This window comes from Rattus norvegicus, chromosome 10 (genome assembly GCF_021556685.1).
Source record: "Rattus norvegicus strain SHRSP/BbbUtx chromosome 10, alternate assembly SHRSP_T2T, whole genome shotgun sequence".
Lineage (NCBI taxonomy): Eukaryota > Metazoa > Chordata > Mammalia > Rodentia > Muridae > Rattus > Rattus norvegicus.
In genome coordinates this window covers 22,743,824-22,761,350 of record NC_141543.1, presented here as the reverse complement: position 1 = coordinate 22,761,350, position 17,527 = coordinate 22,743,824, and the positions used below count along the sequence as shown (strand labels likewise).

General features: G+C 52.0%; 1 protein-coding gene across 1 annotated transcript in view; it reads left to right on the top strand.

Moving 5' to 3' along the window:
* Neurl1b (neuralized E3 ubiquitin protein ligase 1B) overlaps nt 1-11,641 on the top strand; it is a 31,048-nt gene extending 19,407 nt beyond the window's left edge. Inside the window, 3 exon segments of the mRNA NM_001142652.3 lie at nt 4,533-5,225; nt 6,840-6,965; nt 7,291-11,641. Of these exon segments, the coding sequence (NP_001136124.1) occupies nt 4,533-5,225; nt 6,840-6,965; nt 7,291-7,535 (1,064 nt within the window). The 3' untranslated portion in view covers nt 7,536-11,641.
* The last annotated feature ends 5,886 nt before the right edge of the window (nt 11,642-17,527 follow it).

Genomic DNA, 17,527 nt, shown 5'->3' with positions numbered 1-17,527 from the left:
GCTATCTCTCCACCCCAGCCCCATGCACAGTGAGAAAGAGCATCAAAACCATAATAACCAGGGTTATTTATGCAAGGGAAGCTTCTGGCTCCTGAGTGGTGTTTTCCCCCATCCCATGGGGGAAAGCAAGTTGGAAATGGTCACATCTGAGTAAAAGGAGAATGAGGAAATCAAGGGGTTTTAGAGACCTACCATTTCTGGGGGTGGACACACCATCCCAGAAATTCTCTCGGTCACAAAATGCCCAGGCAATGCCCCAGAGTAGCTAGGGCTTAGTAATAATCTGTGTGCTGTCTTCTTTCTTTTCTCCTCCAAAGTTAATGTTTGAGGGGTTTGGGGGGCTATTAAAAGAAGATGACCCTGGTGTGTTACTATATGCCTTTAGCCCCAGCATCCAGGAGGCAGGGGCAGGGGCAGGGGCAGAGGCAGGGGCAGGGGCAGAGGCAGAGGCAGGTGGATCTCTGTGAGTTCAAGGGCAGCCTGATCCACATAGAAGAGTCCCGGGTCAGCCAGAGCTACATAACAAGACGTCTCCGTTGTGGATCTTGCTCCATGACAGAGCACTTCCCAGCATGCAAGGCCCCAGTTTTGATCTCTAGCACTGAATAAAATTAAAAAAAAAATACCAGTAAATAAATGGATATCGAGCCACCAAGACTGAATATTTGGAACAGGCAGCAGGTGTGGGATGACCGCTGTAACCTACAACCCCGAGGTGATGCCGTAACGTGCAATCCTGAGGGATCCCTGGGAAAACTTGGCTTGGGGAGAGAGGTACCCCGGGACACAGGGGTGGATAGCTCACAGCAGCCAGTGTGTGTTTTGGCCTTTGTACCCTAGACGTCTGGGGAGGTGATTTATAGCTTTAAAATTCTCAGCCATGAAATCCACCCCCTAATAAACAACACCCGGTACCCCCTCATCGCCCCCTCTCCTCATACCCATGGACTAGAGTCTGAGAAACAAGACCCAGAGATGGCATTGGGGTGGGGCTGTCAAATGCAGCAATAAAAACCCAGACTGTCTACTTAGATTTGAATTTAAGATAAACAAAACAGAAAACTTAGTACGAGTAGGTCCTGTGGCAGTTTGGTGGGGACATGCTCATACCTGCCCTTCCCCCATCCCCAAATTTGTTTATCTAAAATTCCAGTGTGTCCCCACTTTAGCTCATCTGGCACCACAGGCCTGGGAAATACGGTCTCCATCTTTGGGACTGCCTTCACTGCCCCAGAACTCGTCGAAGGGCCCTACAGGCCGCACACAGCTCTTGGCCTGGTAGAGGTACATGGCCCTGCACCTTCTGCAGTAGATCCAGCTACCACACTGGGTGAGCTAGGTCCAGGGTACAGTTCCCCACTGAGGTGAGAAGTCAGGTTCTGAGAAGGAAAAGTGACCAGTCCTGAATTCAGGCTCCTGGTCTGCAAGGCCAGATTTGTCTGTATTTGGCTCTGCAGCTCTCGCTCAGCCCTGGCTGTACACAGAGTCCCCTGGGAGATCTGGAAAGTCTCTGTTTAGGCTGCACCTAAGCCAATGACAGCAGGGCTGGCTCCCAGCACCCAGCGTACCCAAGGCTCTCTCAGGTGGCACAGCCTGCAGCCAGGCTCTGCTGTGATTCTCAGGAAGCCCTTTGCATTGGGTGCCTGCCCCTCCCCACTGGTCACTTAGATTCCTTCAGATCTCGTTATATTAGTGACCACATATGCCAGGCCCGAGGGATTAGTGCACCCTGCAGATAAGGAAATTGAGGCTCACAACTGCTAACTTACACCTGCATTCCAGAACATTGCAGGGTTCCAGAGATGCTGGCTGGAGGAGATCCATCCCTCTTCCTGGCACAAAGGGTCTCCCATCCTTCCTCTGCCCAGTGTCTGGGTCAGACTAAACAGGTACCACACCAAAGCCAGGGCATCGCAGACTAGACAGTCTGAAATACTCAGTTGCTTCAATATCATTTAAGGGGGAGAGGGACACAGCAGTGAGCCTCTCCCAGGCAAAGGTTGGAGCCTGGGGAGCCATCTTCATTTCTCCCTCTGCTGTATTCTGCAGGCTTCCTCCTCAGCTTGGCTATCCTGTGGGCCAAACAAAGGGTCACCCGCTGTGGCAGTCCTATGTCCCAGCAGCTGCTTTTCGAGGTCTCGAGACTTCCTGGCCTCAAGCACCATCCATGTATTATGGTTCACACATCTCTTGACTTGTGGCTATAGGCAGTGGGTGGGGTAGTAGTGGCCGGCCAGGTGGAGAGACCTCCCTCTCCTCAGGTGACAGCAGTGAAGATGGGTTATTCTCTTCAAGGAAACCTGGGTGCGGGTGCAGAAGCCAGAGCAGCAGTCCTCATAGGCCGTGCAAGGTATCTCGTACCTGACCGGAAAGACCACACGTCCTCTACTACTGAGACAGAGGGCCCTGGGTTCTGTGCTGGGTGCACTCACTCTCTTAAGTTGTGTAGGACAGAATACATAAAACACACATCAAAAACAGTGCACATGGGGCTGAAGGAACTGCTCAAGCAGTTAAGAGCTCTTGCTGCTCTTCCAGAGAACCTGGGTTCTATTCTTAGCGCCCACATGGGGGCTCACAAATAAGGGGATCCAATGCCCTCTTCTGGCTTCTGTGGGCACCAGGTATCATAAAACCAACAAAAATGTTTTTGAAGTACATATAAACATATTTTAAATATGTATTCAGCCTTTAGAGGTACCCAGGGTGTGGTTTTGTGTGTGTGTGTGTGTGTGTGTGTGTGTGTGTAACATGAAGATAGGTGTGTGTGCGTACGTATAAACAGCTGTAGACTTGAACAAGCTCTCATAAAGCAAGACCAGTCCTACTGATCTAAGACCAGTCCTACTGATCTAAGACCAGTCCTACTGATCTAAGACCAGTCCTACTGATCTAAGACCAGTCCTACTGATCTAAGACCAGTCCTACTGATCTAAGACCAGTCCTACTGATCTCAAAGCATCAGCAGGACTTGAACGCCACCTCTGAACTGTTGGCTTCAGTGTTAGTCGTGCTTCCATCTGCTGTAACAAAATACCCGAGGCTTCACCAAAAGTCTGTTTAGCATGTTGTGCAGGTTGAAAGACCAGATCAGGCAGGGCCTCTGGGAGCTGCCATCAGGGCAACCGGAGCATCAGGAAACATACCCTAGTGAGACCAGAAGCCAGAGAGTCGGTGGTCAGGCAAGCTCTCTTCCTGACAACCTGAGGTTCTCACAGGACTGAGTTACTCTTTGGCCATGCATCTACCCTTGGGGACCAGCACCTCCAGTGGCGCGCACAGAGCCCTGCCTCTCAGAACCTGCACTACCTCTTAATCTTGCTCCCAACCCAGGAGCCCCTGGGGGGACTTTTTGCAAAGTCTAGAATTTCCAGATGTGCACTCCATCCTCCTGCTGACTACCTGCCTCTCTCTGACAACCCAGACTTGCACTGAGCCCGCTAGATGGGACTCCTGACTCTCCCCCATCTCTTGTTCTCCCAGTACCCCACTGTCAGCAAACAGCACCTCCTACTCCAGACACTGGCATCCTCCTTCCTCTTTCCTCCCTCACCTCCGTTCTGTCATGTGTCCTGTACTTTCTGTTCCTGGTGGCACTGTGGTGAAGAACCCTGAATCTAGACAAGGCAGCTTGGGCTCTGTGCCTCAGTTCGCATGCTAAATGGCAGTGGATAGTTTGTGCCTGTCCGTTGCTGTATTAAATGAGATCCATGAGCTCAGGTTAGCCCGCTAGGGCCCCAGTGTAGGATCTGCTCCTTGGGCTGATGTTTTGCTTTAACTAGGGAAATAATAAAGGAACCTCAAAGGCCCAGCTGTGCAAACGTATTAAAACCTCTGGAAGGAGAGAGTGAAAAGGACAAAGGAAAAGAGGCAAGAAGTTGGGCATGGAACATGAACTCCAGGATTTGGAACACTAAGACAAAAGAGCACAAGTTCAAGAACAGCGGGGGAGGGGGGGGGAGCAGGAGGAAGAAAAGAGGAAGCAGGGTGGAGATGGAAGAGAAAGAAGGCCCTTCCAAAGCAGTAGAAGGTTGGTTGCAGCAAGGACTGGAGGCTCAGATAGCACTTAATCCAGGCAGCCATAAGGACCTGGCACCCAGAGTCTGAGGTCAGGAAGATATTGGGTGAGGCCCAAGGAGCTAGGGTCAGAAGTCAGGCACATCTGGGGGATGGGCCTTACATTTAGGGCAGTGGAGTTCTGCCTGACCCGCCTGCGGTCTGAGTGAGGCCTGAAGTCTGAGATAAGAGATCTAAAGGAGCTGGAGTCTAGAGTCTCACGTCTGAGGTTGTAGGGCTTGGCGATGTAAACTCCAAGTTATGAGGTGTGGGAGTTCAGGAGTGTGCCGAGAAAATCTAGGGTGCAGGATTTTAGACCTGAGGTTGGAAATCAGTGGATCTGGGTGGGGTGCAGGATCTGATGTTGGAGGTCAGGGGCAACTAGAGTCCTGGGCCCTTAAGGCTTAAGGGACTGGTTCTGAGGTCTGAGATCCTGGTTGCCAGTGGCCTCCTGACACCTCTCCTCTGTCCCACAGAAAGCACCTTCGCAGACACGCTGACCCCGCTGCGCCTGGGCCAGGCCCGCCTCAGCGCCTGCCCGCCTCCGGGCAGCCACGATGCTGCCAACTTCGATAATAACGAGCTGGAGAATAACCAGGTGGTAGCCAAGCTGGGTCACCTGGCTCTCGGCCGTCCGGACGCCGCCGTCCCGTGCGTGGCCCGCGAACGCGCGAGGCCCGCCTCCTCACCCGCGCTGCTGGACGCTGAGCTGCGCTTCCACGCCACGCGCGGCCCCGACGTGAGCCTGTCTGCGGACCGCAGGCTAGCCTGCGCGCCCCGCCCCGACGGCGGCCGCACGCTCGTGTTCTCCGAGCGGCCGCTGCGGCCCGGGGAGAGCCTGTGCGTGGAAGTGGGGCGCCCGGGGCTGGCGGCGCCCGCAGCTGTGGCCTTCGGCATCACGTCCTGCGATCCTGGCGCGCTGCGGCCATCCGAGCTGCCCGCCGATCCCGCTGCGCTGCTGGACCGCAAGGAATACTGGGTGGTGGCGCGCGCCGGGCCCGTGCCCAGCGGAGGCGACGCACTCAGCTTCACGCTGCGACCGGGCGGCGACGTCCTGCTGGCGGTGAACGGGCGCCCGCGGGGACGCTTGCTGTGCGTGGACACCTCGCAGGCGCTCTGGGCCTTCTTCGCTGTGCGCGGTGGTGTGGCGGGTCAGCTGCGTCTCCTGGGTGAGTGTGCACCAGGGTCCCCAGTAAGAGCTCTCTGTAGCAGCGAGCTACTGTCAAGGCTTGCCTGGAAGGTGTGGTTTTTATTTCCTTTATTATTTATTTGTTTGTTTGTTTTATTCCCATTATTTTAGTAGGATTTTTTTAAGAAAATGCATAATGTAAAAGACAAGGGAAATTCACTAACATATGCAAGAGAAGCCGCGCACGTGCAGAGTGAGCCATCCTGTTTTGAGACGATTCTTACCTTTGCTCTTAGCAGAAATAGACGAAGAGGCCAGAAGCAGTAGGCCAGGCCAGCAGAGGACAGGCTGCATGTGACGGGCTGATAGGGACAGCTGCATGGTGTGACTTTTGCTGTAGCAAAGGGGCTACCTTCCAAGTTTGGGGGACAGAGTGCCATGGTCAGGGAAGTCAGGAGGGCACAGCGCCACCCTCAGAGTCCAGCTTATAGCAGAAATAGCCATGTTGGCCTGGATGCTCCCGCTGGCCTGTGAACCCACGTGACTATCTACAGACAAGACCACAGAAAGGCCGGTCTCACAACCCAAGAGTCACACAGCCGTGAAGGGCAGGGAAGATCCCACTCTCCTGGGGTCAGTAACCTCCTGGGTGGAAGAGAGTGAGGTTGCCATGGGATGAAATGGCCCCAGCAGGTGGACACAGGGTGCCTTAACACCGCAGCCTGGGTCTCTGAAGGGGGCAGAGGAGAAGCAGGCGTCTGAGGGGCCTGGCTAGGGTATTTTGAGCTTTTTACAGGTCAGTGTTGTTGTCGAACCACCTAATTTAAGATTTGGGCCTGAGACAAGTTTTCCAAGTGTAGGGTAGGCAACGGTAGTTGACCTTTCTTCAAAGAGAGTAAAAGAAGCACCTCTTTTTTTTCTTGTCTTCCTAAGATGAGACATATAGTCTGCAATCCTGTAGCTGTGACAAAACCCCATTCTAAGTGCCCCAAGCACAGAGTAGCTCAGAAGTCTGGAACTCTCTTAGATGGACTCAGGAAAAGCTAGGTCTCGATGATGAACACCCCCCCCCCCAGGATAAGCCTCTATTGGCTCCAGTCTCGGTTAGGCCATGCCACAGAGAGGCTTCTCCCGTGTCAGGCTGCCGTCAGCGGCACGAACCTTTCCTTTACCAAAGTTCTAACCGCAGCAGCATGGTGGCCTTGCTAGGGTCATATGCCCTTCCTTGAATCACAGTGTGATTAAAGGGTGGAAGGGTCTGACCTCCTATCCCAAGGCTATTTTTGAAATAGAAGCTATACCAGACCATGCATATATATATATATATGTGTGTGTGTATGTGTGTGTGTGTGTAAAATAGTGTATTATATAATATATAAATCATAACTAATGTATTATATTGATAAAATATATTATTAATATATAGTTATAATAACATAATATATTAATATATTATTATGGCACTATAGCCATACCACTGTGAAAGCACCTAAATAGGAACGGAGGTTGAGCAGGCAAAGCAGACAGCCACCACATTGGCAGAACCCTGGACAGTCACCTCATCCATTGCTAGACAGGAGGGGTGCAGAGGGATGGGAAGCAGGATCTAGCCTGTGCCTCTCTCATACACTAATAGAGTCTATTTGACTACTAGGCACCGTACAGTCCGGTCCTGAGGCCACAACTCCATCAGGGTCCTTCAGTGGCTCTCAGGATGACAGCGATTCGGACATGACCTTCGGGGTCAACCAGTCGTCATCAGCATCAGAATCGTCTCTGGGTAAGGAAGCACAGACTCCTCCCCTCAGCCCGAGGGGCGGGACTTCCTCAGGGCATGGGGTCCTTTGGCTGGCCAAAGCAGGCCTGCTTTGTTTGCCATTGCACCTGCTCCTTTCTGCCGAGCTCAGTGGGAGCATAGAGAGAATCAGAAACCCAAAGGCAGTTTCCCTTTGTGCTTTGTGGGAACAGCACTATCGAAAATGGGTAAAACTCAAAATGAAAACCAAGACGGGACCTGTGCCCATGGCCACCGAGGGAACACTGCATCCGGAGAGAGTCCTTCTGAGAGTCACTTCACTAATGATATCCTATCTCCCTCCCGGCAGTGACAGCCCCCAGCTCCCCACTGAGTCCCCCAGTGTCCCCGGCCTTCTCTGCACCCGAGCCGGCCGGCAGCAGGAATGGAGAGTGCACGGTGTGCTTCGACAGCGAGGTGGACACGGTCATCTACACGTGTGGACACATGTGCCTGTGCCACAGCTGCGGCCTGCGGCTCCGAAGGCAGGCACGGGCCTGCTGTCCTATCTGCCGTCGGCCCATCAAGGATGTTATCAAGATCTATAGGCCGTAGCCGTGCAGCTGGCTCGGCCAAAGCGAGGTCACCTTTCTGAAGCCCCTGCTAGGTGGGCGACACCATGGCTACCAGGGAGCCCGGGGTCAGGAGCCATCTCTTGTCTGCCACTCCGCAGTGATGAGCAAGGCAGGACAGGTGTGGAGATGAGGCCCTGGGGGCCAGAGGCCAGGCGAGCTTTGTTTCGTCTGTCTCAAACATACGTTGCCCCCAAAAGCCTGTCCCAGGATTCAGCTCAGGAACTGCCTGGCAGATCACCTGCCTCTTGGTGACCTTCAGCTGGGAAAGGGTACCCTCTGTCTGTGCAATGCTTCTTTGGGGTTGGGTTGAGTGTGTGTGTGTGTGTGGGGTGGGGGGCGGAGACAGCACAGAGAATGTGTGAGAGAGAGAGAGAGTGTGTGAGTGTTTTATGCAGGGATCCGTCTCCTGGAGGGTATTTAACACTAAGGAATGTGCAATCTGGGCCCAAATGTTAATGTGATGGTTGTCCACTTTCTGGGGATTTGGTTTTCTGCAATGAGCTAGCTTTGAACACACAAGGCCTGAACCTACACAGAGCTCCCTGGGTGGCACTCAGATTTTCTAAGGGAAAGCAAAAATAACTCACTGTTTACAGCTCCAAGCAGCAGCTCCTGCTGAGGGGAGGAGGTGGGCGGAGAACATCAGAGAACAAGTGGCTTTTGCTTCTTACTCAGACTAGGAGTGGTCTTCCCATGGCCCTGAGGACAGGTGCCCAAGCTCTAGCATCTAGATTCCTTCATCCCCAGCCAGTAGAACACCTCAGCCCCGTCCCTACATGCTCTGGAGTTTTGTGATGTCCCTCCTGTTCTTGGGGACAACACCATATCTCCCGTGGTAGAAATAAAAGCTTTGGGCATGTCCCGGTGACCAGCTGTCAGAAGCTAGAAGACCCAGACCCCCTCTAGTCCTTGTCCTGACCCTCTCATTTTCCTGTTGGTGATTATGGTGTTAACTACACTGGTTACTCATGAGGAGAGGACTGAAAATGTTCCCCACTCCTGGGCCTGTTTGCCGGCATTTCCCTGGCCCCGGCCCTGTCACCCTCTCCCTGGGTCAGACTTGTTTCTGTAGGCTTGCCATTGTTGATGCTGTGGTTGTGCGTGCCACCCCTCCCTTCTGAAGAGCCGTGGGTTGTACTGGATGTACGTCCACCTACCCTGAGCTGTACCTTCAGAGGAGTCCTTGGTCTCTCTCTTCTCTGTTCCTACTTGGAAGCCTGGTGCCAGGGCACTGGCGAGACCTGCTCAGGTTTTTTAGAGGAAGCTTGAGACACCTTGCCAGGAGCAACGGTTTTCCTCACAGCTCCTAATCTGGCCCTCTCTTCCTGTGACAGAGGGAAGAGAGGGGAAGAATAGCTTCCGTCTTCCTCTCTCAGCAAGAGTCTCTGAGAGCTTGGTTTTCCTTGGAGACACCAGGACACATGACCACCTTTTCACTCTAGGGTGAATTTTTTTGTTTGTTTTTAGTTTCTTGGTTTGTTGTCGTTTTGGTTTTTCCTGAAATTCACTCTGTAGACCAGGCTGGCCTCAAACTCAGAGATCTGCCTGCTTCTGCCTCCCGAGTGCTGGGAGTGCACCACCACTGCCCTGGTGCAGCTGAATCCTTTAAGGAGCTACCGAAACGCTTGTTTGCCTCAGTGAGAGTCTGAGAATCACAGCACAATTTCCACAGCCAACCTTATAGCTTCTACACGTGCTGGGCTTGGGTAGACCCTCCTCATCGCCGGTGATGACCGGCTTTCTGGGCAGCCACTGGCCCTGTCTGACTCTAATCTGTAACTGCCACAGTTTCAGTGGAAGGGGAACAAGCTCTCCTTCGCTTCTTGCCCTCACAGTTAGACCCTTGAGTTGCAGCAGGGGTCACCCATAGCCACCACCAGGACGTCAACAGCTGAGGTCCTAGACGCAGGGGTGGACCAGGCCTGCCCCTGGTGACCTGTTACTAGGACAGAAACCAGGACAGACCTGTTTAACCTGTTTTGCTATTTCCCATAAAGCAAAGGGGGGTGTTTCTGTTCTAAAAGTCCGGTATTTGCCCTAGGGGCAGTGTGTGTGTGTGTGTGTGTGTGTGTGTGTGTGTGTGTGTGTGTGTGTGTGTGTGTGTGTTTCATCTCAACAAGGGGCAGGAGGGAAAAGAAGCCAGTGTCTTTCATACCATTCACGTGCCTGGGCACTGAGTTAAAGAGACACCTTTGTATAAGACCCTGTGTATAGGTTTTAGTGCCATATTGAGTCCCATCGGAGACTTGGCTGGTTAGAGGGCTCACCATCTTATGGGCAGCTGCGAAAGTCACACCCACCTTAGCCTCAGGATGCTGGGATGCAGCTTCCAGGTCAGCTGCGGGACACAGGTACTAGGGTCCATGAAATACAGCGTTGTTCTCGTTTGGCAAGTGAGCTCTGAGATCTTGTGAGACTCTTAAGGATCACAAAACAGGAAGTGGCAGGGCTGGGATTCCAGTCCCCACACCTAGCCTGGGCCTGCCTGCCCTACTTCTCAGGAAGCTCAACACTGCCTGAGTCTTCTTTCTGGAGACTCACCTGGAACCCCACACCTGTGTAGAAGGTTCCGGGCCACAGTCCCGAGGAGACAGATGTCCTCCAAGGCTCATGCGCTCGCTGCCCATCTGCACTGGGGCGTCATGCTTTGGACAGAGACTTTAGGCCACCCCTTTCTGGGACCTTGGGCCACTCCCTTCTCAGGCAGCACCCCAGCCCGGTTTCCAGGCTCACTGCCCATTGTGCCCTGTGAACCTCAAAAGCCAAGAGTAGGATGGGGAGGCCAAGTGGCCTCCCATCCATGGCAGCCATACCCCTGTCCACTGAAACTTTCTGGAAAAGAGTTGTTTCCTGGGCTAAGTGGACTCCTCCTCTTATTGGTTGACCATCTTGGGGCAGCTGTCCTGCCCAGGCTTCGACACACTTTTTCACTTGTTCAACATCCGCTCACCAGCCTGGCTCGTGATCAGGACATGATGTTGAAGACTGGGACAAAAGACAAGGCCCGTGGGCAGCTCTTAGGCCAGAGGCCAGATCATTAACTGTTTTGATCACTCTGGAGTTGGGGCTTATGCTAGCACATAGTAGGTACTCAGACCAGGAGCCTGGTTAGGAGTGGTTAGTGAAGTAGCCTCCCATACACATGGACACAAAGTCATTTAAAAACGTTTGCTGAGTGCCCTCAGGATGTCAGCTGCTGTAAGGGGGCACAGAGAGCAAGCGCCCAGCCCTGATGCCTGAGTGGTGCCGTCAACAAGACAGGGTGGAGCACGTGGGCTTTCTTGACCATTCTGTTGCCTTGGATCCATCTAGTTAAATGCCCACAGAGCTTCCCGCACCCACATTAAGGGTGTTTTTTGTGGTGAGCTCTTGGCAAACAACCAAGACCCCACAAGTTAATGACCACCTTCAGGTCCTACAGGGAGTCTCTGGGGAGATAACTCCCTGCTACGTCCAGGCTCTGGGGGGTCCACAAGAGCTGCGAACGGCATCGTGCAGCCTTGGAGCACGGGGAGGGGTAACTGCTCTGTCCATCTTGCCCTGGCTGGGGACGCGGCTCAGGAACACTCAGCCTCCCAGTGTTTAATATTTTAGTGTCTCACTGTTTCACCCAAGTCCCCAATGGAACTACCCATATGACAATCTGTCTGTGCCTTATGGAAGTGAGTGTGTGTGTGTGTCTGTGTCTGTGTGTGTGCACTTTTATCCTTTAAAGTGCAACCCTTCAATGTGGACAAGAAGCTAGCAGATGCGGTTGGGCTCCAGACATCAGCAGGGAGTCCCTGAGACCCTCTTGCGGATTGCGGTTGGACTGAAAGTATTCATCCCCACCCATCCCCACTAGCTGTGTACAGACCCTTTGAAACATGTCTGTCCTTTCTGGTTCAATACTGTGGCTCTCCAATACTGTCTACTCTTTGGGGAACTGTACTAAAGGCCTGAGAGCTTGGGGAGTGAGCTTGGGAAGGGTTTGCGCTGGTCTTTGTGTGTTGTGTGTTCTGATATTTGTCTGTTTTTATCTGTTTTATATTAACATAACTTTCCTGTTTGAAAACAAATAAAACTTTGGCTTGGTACAAAAAAAAATTCTTAAGTATTTGTTTTTTTAAATCATACAGAATGTCATGTTGGCAGGGGGTGGAGGGGCTTTAAATCCTACCAGCCTTTAAACACTGTGTCTGCAGAGCCTTGTATAATGGCCAGTGTGAGGACGACTGTGTGATGGCCATTGTGTGATGTCCAGTATGTGATGACCACTGTAATGACCACTCTCTGATGTCCACTACCTGCTTCCACTGCAATATGTGTACTGCATGATGTTCACTGTGTGATGGCCACTGTGTGATAACCACTCTCTGATGACCACTCTCCAATGGCCACTTCGCGATGTTGACTGATGATGTCCACTCTGTGGTGGCCACTGTGTGATGTCCACTCTGTGGTGACCACTCTCTGATGGCCACTGTGTGATATCCACTCTGTGATGTCTACTGCATGATGTCCATTCTGTGATGACCACTACGTGATATCCACTATGTGATGTCCACTCTGTGATGGCCACTGTGTCATGTCCACTGCATGATGTCCACTGTGTCATGTCCACTGTCTGATGGCCACAATATGGCAACTGAGTCATAGCTAGTGCCTAATGCCTAGTGTGATGGCCACTGTGCTATGGCTGCTGTGTGATGGCCTCTTGTTTTCATCACATCATCCCATATCTGCAAAAATTATTGCAAAAATCTTTCATTACGGTGAGCTCTGATAGTGGCTGTGTTGGCATCAGTTACTGTGGCAGGAAACCAAGACCCGGGGAGTGTGCAGCACACAGGGTGCTGCCTTGACTTTTAAGTAACAGAGTTCCTAAGGCAGGAAGAACAGAGCGTCAGAGAGGCATAGCACAGCCATCTCCACTGAGAAGATTGCTCTGTGTCCTGCCTCACCTTCCTTTGTCCTCTCTCCCTTTCCAGGCAGAGTCTCAAAACTGCCGGTCTGCCCAGCCTGCAGCCTGCCTTCCTTCATCCCTAAGTGAACCGACCTGCATGGTGTCCCTTCCTGAACCAATCCCTAAGACCGAGGCAGTGTGCATCCTGATTGGCCAGCCCCAGGAACTGCCTTGGCCTTTTCCTGGGTCCTGTCAAGTGGGTATTCCCTTTCCCCAGGAATATTGGAGAGTGAAGGAGTGACAGACAGACTGATGGATGCTTGGAGATGCTCTGGACACTAGAACCCAGCACTCGCAATGCACAACAAATGATAGGTGTTCACAACAGGAACTTGGTGTGAATGTTAACAAGGCATGAGGACAGGAGGAGTCCAAGTTCCAGGTCATCCAAGGGGGAAAAAAACATATAATGAACTGGGGAAAGGCGCTGGACGCCATTAATCCCAGCACTAGGAGGCAGAGGCAGGCGGGTCTCTGAGTTTGAGGGCAGCCTGGTCTACAGAGTGAGTTTCAGGATGACCAAGGCTACACAGAGAAAGCTTGTCTCAAAAAAACACAACGACAACAAAAAACGCACACATGGTCTGACCTGACCGGTGTGGCGGCTCAATGCTGCTGGCCAAACATCACAGCCAGCACAGAAAACTCACCAGAGTGGGCTGCACTGAGCAGTGACTGTATGGTGACTGCTGCCTGAGGTTCTCGCCTTTCTGCGGCAAGCAGGTATGGCTGGCTGTCCATTTAATCTTTGGGTTAGAGTGAAAAGTACTTTCCAGTTCCGTGAAACCACCAAGAGTAACTGGAATTTATTGGAATGGCCAGGCAGCCAGTATGTGAGTTTAAGATCTGCATTTATTCATGGTGAGATAAGGCCAGGCTGACTGGTTGACTTTGACTTCCTGTAGTTCCAGGGTTTAGGGCCCAGATGACTGGGCCAGGCTTGCAACAGCACCAGAAATAAAATAGGGAAGGTGAGGGAAGCGTACAGGCCTGTTCTTCCCACCCCGTCAGGACCACCCGGGCCACTGCATTAGGAACAGGGCGGCAAGAGAAATGCCCCAGCCACAGAAAGCACAACATCCACAGGATCCCCCTCCACAAAGCTTCTTCAGGTTCTCATCTACAGGGGAAGAGACCAAGGACTCCAAGGGTGAGAGGAAGAGAGAGAGAGAGAGAGAGAGAGAGAGAGAGAGAGAGAGAGAGAGAGAGAGAGAGAGAGCGCCCAACTTAAGGAGGAAAGGAAACTTTCTTGACTTAACACAGCGAACCAGCCAATTCTAGCTCATTGAGGAATACCTGGCCCCAGCCGTTCATACATCTGCCTGTGTTTTCTTCTAGGCTAGTGTCACACTAAACAGGTTTGCCTGTGGCGATAAAGGTGGTCCCAGCGGCACTAATGTGTCATACCATCTTAGTAAATGTGTTAGAAATCTGCCCCCATCGTAGAGACAAAATACCCAACGAAAGCATCTATGGAAAGAATGGTTTGCTTTAAGCTCGTGGGTCTAGGGATGAAGAAGTAGTGAGCGAGGGCTGGCTGCAGTACACAGGAAGCAGAGAGCAATGAACGCTGGTGCTTGGCTTGCTCTTTTGTTTTCTATGCCATCTCCCTAGCTCAGTGAAACTAATTTTAAGAAATCTCTCCTAGGCACGTCCAAAGCTTCGTCTCCTAAGTGATCTTACACCCTGTCAGGTGGAAAGTCAATATTAATCATCCCAATCCCTTGTCAGCTTGATGCCCAAACAACGCTCTTTACGCCCCGGTCTTTAACCCCATTGTGCCTATATGCTCTCGGACGTCTTACAATGTGACATACATCCCATCCAACCTCAAAGGTCCCCGTAGCCTTTCATGGTACAACACTTTTTAAAAGCCCAAGTCTCGTTGAGACTCAAGCTAATCACTTCGCTGTGAGTTCCGATAAAAATAAAATAAGACTTTAAAAAACCTTCTATTCTTCCAGCACACAATAGAACAGAACGAATGTTCCTGTTTCAAAGGGGGCGGGGAAACTGGGACAGAGCAAAGAACGACTGGACCCAAGCAGGAGCAAAACCCGGAAGGGCGAAGACCAAACCCTGCAGCTCCTCCTGTCATCTGGAGCTCATGGTGCAAGTGTGTGTTCCCACGGGGTTGCTCGGACCCACCCTCCCAGCCTCCCTCCTTGCAGTAGACCCAAACTCCCTCTTGAGCTGCCTCTCTACTCCACTCCGGCATTCTTCAGTGGATCTTCCATGGTTCTAGCATCTTCACTGCAGCTTGGGTTTTTACCCCCACGGTTTCATGCAATGGTTTCTTGGGGTCTCTTTGCAGGAACTCCGATCCTGACACCCATTATCTGCTTCCCAGCAGCTCTCTGGAAACACAGTACAAGACTCCACGACCACCCCCTCAACCTCAAATCTGCCGTGTGAATGATGCTACAAAACTCTGACACCAGCTGGGGATGGAGCTTGCCCCCCCACCTCCCTTACAGCACAACTGCATCTTGTCTGTATGCTGACCCCGAGAAGCCACTTCCACTGGCCTTTGCCTCTCGGGGGCAGCTACCCCTTCAGTCTAGGCTCTCGCCTCGCCAATGAAATTGCATTTCACGGTTTAGAACATTTGGCGGGCAGCATCAGGAGTAGGGAGTCATTTGCTTGGTGCAAGCAATTCCTAGGTAGGATCCCACTCGTGCCGTGGCGAGGTTATTGCCCAGTACTCTCATCCGGGTCTACTTCGGGTGAGGGGAGAGCAAAAGGGAGAAGAAAAGATATGTGCGAGTCCAATTTGCTGAAGGAGAGATCTTGGGTACGTTTAAAGTTGCAGACAAGGTGCACACCGCAGAAGTGGCTGCAATTGTAAGGAGACTTCCTGCTGCACCCGGACAATAGGGAAGGGGCTCTGGGGGCTCGACCTTAGCAACTGCTCAAGATCTCAGCACTTAGGGAAAATACAGCCAGACTCTGTCAGGCTATCATACAAGCTGCCTCTGGCCCAGTTGTCAGCAAAGTTGACACCTCATGAGCAGGGCCTCTGCTGTTAGCATTTCTCTCACAACCCCAGACTTCCCTACTCTCGCAAATCAGCCTGCCAGGCTCTCAAGGGCTTCTCGAGCTCAAAGTTCCTAATGTTTCCATGCTCTTCCTGCAAAAACCCTTCCAAAGGCCTAAGAGCCACTTGGTCAGGCTCCTCATGGCAACAGCTCCACTTCTTGGTACCAACATCCAGTATTGGCTTCAATTTCCAGTCCATCGTGGCAGGGACAATGGTGGCAAGTCACACTAATCCAATCAGAAAGCAGATAAACAGATGAATGCTAGCACACCTCTTGCTTTCCTCTTTTTATCCAGTGTGCCACTTCGGTAACACACTTCAGTCTTCCCACTTCGGTAACTAATCTCTTCGGTCTTATCTCCAGTGTAATCCTAGGTCCCACCAGGTTGATGGTTAATATTGGCATAGTGACTGTATAGAAATTTCTAGAAAAGCCTCAAATTTTTCTTTGACCCAATGGACCAATAGCCCAGTCCCTGAACCAGTCTCTGTCACATGTGATGTGAGCAGTGCTCTCCCTGGACCAGTGGAACAAAGCAAGACATGGGGAACAAGCCAATAGCAGTGTTCCTCCACTGTCTCTAGTTCAGCTCCATCCTCCAGGTTCCTGCCTTGGGTTCCTGCCCTGATTTCCCTTCACCGTGGACTGTGCATTGTAAAATGAAATCAACTCTTTTCCCCCTCAAGTTGCTTTTGGTCATGGTGGTTTTATCACTTTACAAAGCAACACAACACTTTATCAACAATACAAAGAAGTCCTCAGGGTTCCCCCCTCTCCTGGTCTTGTACACTTGTCCCTGCCCTGTCCCATTTCTCTTCGAGTGTACAAAGCCAGCACCCTGGCCCCCACCACTCCTGCAGCCAGACGCTGAGCCAACCTTGAGTTTGGCCATATTACATGCATACAGCTTCTCTTTCTTTCTGTACAATTCTGCACACCGTGTAGCACACAGAGCTAACAATAAGAGGTCATTTAGCACTTCCTACATGAGAACGGCTTCCATTGTATCCATAGGTCCTCACAAAAACTCTGGAGTAGGCCTCACTGTCACTTGCATTTGATAGAAAGGAACATCAGGACTGAAGACACCAGGAATTCTCTGCCTTACTGTGTAGCCAAAGTCCCTCTGGCTTCATCATTCTGCCCCAGCATCTAATCCCTGTGATTTTTCCAAGGCAAATGCATTTTTCAAAGGAATTTCATCACAATCCTCACCCACCTCCCCAGGTGTTCTGGCCCTGTATGGAAGAGGAGAAGGAGGGGGGAGGGGGGAGAGGAGGGGGAGGGGGTGGGGAAGAGGGCAGGTGCTCCGGGTGAGCTGTGAGGTAGGCTGGCTCTTTTGTTACAACCCAGCTGATCTGTGGATAAATCTCCAGTAGACAGGAAGGGAGTGAAGAGGTGGGGGAAGAGAAGGGAGAAAAAGACAAGAAAAAAGACCCCTGATCAGTTTGGAACACAGATGGGTAAAGAGCAGCAAAGGCCATATCTGGACCACGGGGTACCCTTATGCCCTCCCAGAGCCAGGATCTTACATAGGCTTCTTAGAGGTTCAGCCTGGTCTTGGACATTGTTTTGGCTCCTACATGAGGATGTGGAAAACTCAAGTATTCCAGGCATCCAGCTCTGGAAACAGAACTTGATCTTGACTATTAAATATACCCAGAGAGAAGCCTCCAGAAACCTCTGAAAGGAGGTACCAGCCCCAGTTCCCTTCTCTGCCTGCTGTCCCAGATGTGGCCTGCCTAGGCCTAGACATCTTTCCACAGACTTTACCTGAGGCCCATTACCCTCAGCACAGGGTCAGCTCCAGGGTTGCTCCACAGGCTCGAAACCCACACACTGCTCCACTCACCTCCTGACTGAGACCCTCGCCAGCATCTCAAAAATCACTCTGCACATGACTGCACCCTGGAGCCGTCTGTGCACGGTGGCCCCTCCCTAAAGTCCATCTTCTCAGGTGTGCATACAGCCTGTGACTCTTGTGAG